This window comes from Myotis davidii, unplaced genomic scaffold, assembly GCF_000327345.1.
Source record: "Myotis davidii unplaced genomic scaffold, ASM32734v1 scaffold176, whole genome shotgun sequence".
Classification (NCBI taxonomy): Eukaryota; Metazoa; Chordata; class Mammalia; order Chiroptera; family Vespertilionidae; genus Myotis; species Myotis davidii.
In genome coordinates this window covers 204,883-210,265 of record NW_006287911.1, presented here as the reverse complement: position 1 = coordinate 210,265, position 5,383 = coordinate 204,883, and the positions used below count along the sequence as shown (strand labels likewise).

Genomic DNA, 5,383 nt, shown 5'->3' with positions numbered 1-5,383 from the left:
CTTCAAGTTGCCTGGCTGCCGGCCGCCATCTTGGTTGGCAGTTAATTTGCATATCGCCCTGATTAGCCAATGGGAAGGGTAGTGGAGGTGCAGCTAATTGCCACGTTTCTCTATTATTAGATAGGATGTAATAAAAGCCTAATATGCTAAGTGTCCGGTAATCCGTTCAACCAATCAAAGCGTAATATGCTAATGATATGCTAAGCTCGCTCAACTGCTTGCTAGACCACCAGGGGCAGATGCTTTGACTGGTAGGTTAGCTTGCTGCTGGGTTCCGGCCGATCAGGACTGAGCTAGACGGGCTGATCACGCCCTGGAACCCTCCCACAATCCCTCCCCAGCTGGCCAACCTCCCGAGTCCCTTGCTGGCCCTGATCGTGCACTGGTGGGGTCCCTCGGCCTGGCCTGCACCCTCTCACAATCTGGGACCCCTTGGGGGATGTCAGAGAGCCAGTTTCAGCGCAATCCTGCAGTCCAGGCTGAGGGACCCCACTGGTGCACAAATTCATGCACTGGGCCTCTAGTGATGTAAATAAAACCTTACAGACCATTAAAAAGGCTTTTGCTTTTATGACTAATGATAAACTTACTAGAAAGTTTTAAGCAGAAAAATGACATGGTCTGACTCTTTTTAATAGGATCATTCTAGCTATTATTTTGAGATTACCAGGGTGATGGGTGGGCAAAAGTGGAAGCAAAAATACTAATTAGGAGTTTACTGCAGCCTGGCCAGCATGGCTCAGTGGCTGAGCATCAACCTATGAACCAGGAGGTCACAGTTCGATTTCCGGTAAGGCACATGCCCAGGTTTCAGGCTTGATCCCCAATGGGGGGTGTGGAGGAGGCAGCATTGATGTTTCTATATCTTTCACCCTCTCCCTTCCTCTCTCTGAAATCAATAAAGACATATTTTTTTTCAAAAAGGAGTTTACTGCAATAATCCAGATGAAAGATTATGGAGGCCTGGACACAAGAGGTAATGTGAGTGCTCAATTATAGTTCCAATACATTAGGAAAACTGACAGAATTTGTTGTCAAATTGGATGTAAGATATAAAAGAAAGATAGGAAACAAGATGGGCTGATAAAGGTGTTTGGCAAATTTATTACATTTAAAAAATTATATACTCTACATTGAAATACTGAACTATATTCAAAATATTTAATGATATTATTTTTAAAAAATAATAAAAAAGTGATTCACCTGCAAAACTGCCTGGGTACCAGCTCGTATGTTTTGTTCTGTGGCTTCTTCAGAGGCATTATGAAGAACATCTTGGTAGGTGCCATTTTTTGCCCAAGTGGAATTTCGAACATGATCAGCAATGTTGGTCCCATTTTCCTGAAGCAAAATGCCAAGTTTTTGCTATTTTATTAATTAAGAATGCTATGACAAATCAGTAAGTTGAAGTAACTGGAAATTATTGGATACCACTGCTAAGCATCTTCTATAACAGAAGATGTTTTATTTGATTACAAAAGCTGTTTGTTCACCAGAGATTACTGTATCATTGCAGATATAGAGATATTTTCCTATGTACTGAATGAATAAACCTCCACTCTGTATACTTACACATTTACACAGCCTTGAAAGAGATGAATTTCGTTCCAAAGTAAATGCCTTAATCTAAAAAACTTAAATAAAACAGAAAATTGCTTCTATTTATCCTACTTAAGATTAGTAAAATTCCTGTTATCCGTAGAAAAATTCTGATACTTGAAACCAGTAAACTTGCAGCTTTCTGCTTGAGTTATAGCTGTCAAAACCTTACTAGAAATTTCCCTTATCTGTGAAAAGCCACACAAACAGAAATTTCACTCAACGTTGTTCCCTTTCTTAAAGTTCCTCTCTAGCTTCTTTCAGCTTTTGGTCACTCACCAGTATCTTCAAATAGTTTGTTTTTTAAAATTTTTTTCTAGAGCTTATCATTGTAAAAGGCAGGTGGTTTCATCTGATACTTTGCCATTGCCAGGAGCAGCTCTGAACTCAGCTCTGAGGAGCCAAAACAATACCTTTCGCATAAGCTCCAGATATCATCTAAATAGTTCTTCCTGAATGATCCACAAGCACCACAAATTAAAAATGTTTAAAAGGAAGTTTATTAACTAAGTCTCCCCCACCAACCACCCTCCCACCCCCCGCCACCCCAACTTCCTACTAACAACCTCTCTAGCCGCCTTGGCCACCACCACCAAACTTGCATTTTTAATTCCTATTCAAGAGTGAATGGCAACGCCCTAACCGGTTTGGCTCAGTGGATAGAGCTTCGGCCTGTGGACTCAAAGGTCCCAAGTTCGATTCCGGTCTGTCAAGGGCATGTACCTTGGTTGCGGGCACATCCCCAGTAGGGAGTGTGCAGGAGGCAGCTGATCGATGTTTCTCTCTCATCGATGTTTCTAAATCTCTATGCCTCTCCTTTCCTCTCTGTAGAAAATCAATAAAATATATATTTTTTAAAAAGAATGAATGGCAACTACCCAAGGAAAGAAACTTGGGACACCTCCCCATTTCTCATTTCTCTCAGCCAATTTAATCATCAAGGTATATTGACTTTACCACCAAAGTAGCTCATATATCAGTCTTTTTCCTTATATTCCCATTGCAACTGCCACTGTCCTATCTTTATCAGGTACTTAGCATCTCCCTTCTGAACTTGGCTAATATTTCCTAACTAGTTTCTTGCCTCCAGATTGGCCTCCAATCTATCTTCCACCTGAGACTTGGTATAATACTCCTGAAATATGTAACTACTCATGCACTTTTCTATTTATAATCCTTTGCAGGCTTTCCAGTGTCTAAAACAGTGATGGTGAACCTTTTGAGCTCGGCGTGTCAGCATTTTGAAAAACGCTAACTTAACTCTGGTGCCGTGTCACATATAGAAATTTTTTTATATTTGCAACCACAGTAAAACAAAGACTTATATTTGTGATATTTATTTTATATATTTAAGTGCCATTTAACAAAGAAAAATCAACCAAAAAAATGAGTTCGTGTGTCACCTCTGACACGCATGTCATAGGTTCGCCATCACTGGTCTAGAATGTAATCAAAGCCAATTACAATGGTATACCTGTCACTGAACAGAGTCTAGTTCTTGCCTATCTCATATTTCCTATCATTCTCCCCAACCTGCTCTCAGCTACAGCCAATTGAAAAATATTTTAAGGTCTCTCACATTTTTGTACATTCTATTCACACTATGCGGTTCCTTTCCCATTTGTTACCTGCTCCTTACATCACACTACCTTCTCCATGAAGCCTTCCCTAAACTGTTAGATCTTACCTCTTTCACACACTAGATCACAGAAATAATATTGTTTTATACTATTTATTTTGTATATTTGTCTTCCTGCTAAATCATAAGTTTTGTGAAGATAGAAATGATGTTTTTTCAGGCTTGTATCTCCAAAACTTTCTCAATTGGCATGTTTTACAGAACACTTTGAAATTTGTGGGAGTGTTTTGTTGTCACAAGAAATGAGAAGACCAGAGATTTTTTTTTTATTTTAAATATATATTTTATTGAGTTTTTACAGAGAGGAAAGGAGAGAGATAGAGAGTTAGAAACATCGATGAGAGAGAAACATCGACCAGCTGCCTCCTGCACACTCCCCACTGGGGATGTGCCCGCAACCAAGGCACACGCCCTTGACCGGAATCGAACCTGGGACCTCTCAGTCCGCAGGCCGACGCTCTATCCACTGAACCAAACCGGCCTCGGCCAGAGATTTTTAATTAACTGATCTACGGAATGCTAAACATACTATAAGGTACCTGAGAATCTGCACATAAACGAACTATCCTGTATCCAACATGTCTTTCTGAAATTATAAAACATACTAATGTTATCTTTACATTCCCAATTAGTAAATATATGTGTGTTAACATCACACTTTTTAAAAATCTAATCTATTAAATGAATAATAAAGTATGTGAGTCTTATCATTTTACCTCTTCTCTCTTTTCTCCTTCTTCCATTGAAATATCATGGTCTGCAACACTGTCAATGCAAGGTAAGTCTGAAGAAGAAATCACAATTTCTTCAGGCTCCTGCATGAACAAAGGTTTTTCCTCTTGCTGAATCCATTCTTGATATACTTTTACCACTTTCCTCATTGCTGCTGCTTCACAAATTGGTAATAAAAATGCCTAGTGAAAAAAAGAAAAGAAATGATACTTTTTAGATGCCTTTTACTCTGTCAAAAACTAATACATACATTTCTATCTTGTTATAAAATGAAATATAGACCATTTAAAAATATATATGTTTTATTGATTTTAGAGAGAGAGAGGAAGGGAGAGGAAGAGAGATAATGATGTCAACCCATAAACGAAGAGGTCAGCAGTGTGATTCCTGATTAGGGCACATTGAGCCCCGGTTGTGGGCTCAACCCCCAGTATACAGGAGGTAGTCAATCGATGATGTTTCTCTCTCACTGATTTTTCTCTATATATATTCTTCTCCTTTCCTCTCTCCAAAAATCAATAAAAGTATACTTAAAAACAAGATTTTAATTGAAACAAAACAAAATCTAACTCAGAATAAAAATCACGTGAAACAAGTCAACTGAGATTTTCTAAGCATATAAAGAAAAAAAATGTTACAACTTTCCTATTTTTTTTTACATATAACAATTTATATAAATTAAATAAGGCAATAATACTTTGAAAATTAAAAGAAATACTTTACAGTTATTCTTTTCTTTAGGTACTTTCCCGGCTGCCTTAACTTTTTAAAAAGGAAATATGTCCTTGTCACTCACAAGAATACCACATTTTCATATCAAAATAAATATTTTTAATTCCTCACCTGAGGATACGTTTCCCATTAATTTTAAGAGACCATGGAAAGGAGAGGGAGAGACGGAAAGAAACACTGATGTGAGAGACACTGATGGGTTGCCTCCCGCATGCCCCTGACTAGGGGCAGGAGCCTGCAGCCGAGGTATGTGACCTTGACCAGAATTGAACCTGGGAGTCCAGTCTGATGCTCTATCCACTGAGCAAAACTTCAAAAGAAATTTTTTATACAATTCAGGCAACAAAAGTAAAACAGTAAAAATACTCTTAACCTAATTATATAAAAAGGGTTGAAAATACTTAAAAAGACATGAGGCTAATTCTAACAAAAAAAAGCAATATAAATGTACTAATAGTAGATAAAATAGATGTTAAGCAAAAATAACTTCTACAGATGACAAAGGCCATAAATAAAAGGGTTAATTCACCAAGATCTATATATATAAAAGGCCAGCGACCAAAATGGCAGAACGACCAGAATGGGTTTGATTCCGGTCAAGGGCAAATGCCTGGGTTTCGGGCTCTATCCTCAGTAGGGTGCATGCAGGAGGTAGCCAAATAATGCTTCTCTGTCATCATC

The 5,383-nt window shown here is 38.3% G+C and overlaps 1 protein-coding gene across 1 annotated transcript in view; it reads right to left on the bottom strand.

Moving 5' to 3' along the window:
* RALGAPA1 (Ral GTPase activating protein catalytic alpha subunit 1) overlaps nucleotides 1–5,383 on the bottom strand; it is a gene marked incomplete at its 5' end in the record, with an annotated part of 288,956 nt that overhangs the window by 212,790 nt on the left and 70,783 nt on the right. The window contains 2 exons of the mRNA XM_015561310.1: nucleotides 1,204–1,341; nucleotides 3,955–4,152. Of these exons, the coding sequence (XP_015416796.1) occupies nucleotides 1,204–1,341; nucleotides 3,955–4,152 (336 nt within the window). The remainder of the gene's footprint in view (nucleotides 1–1,203; nucleotides 1,342–3,954; nucleotides 4,153–5,383) is intronic.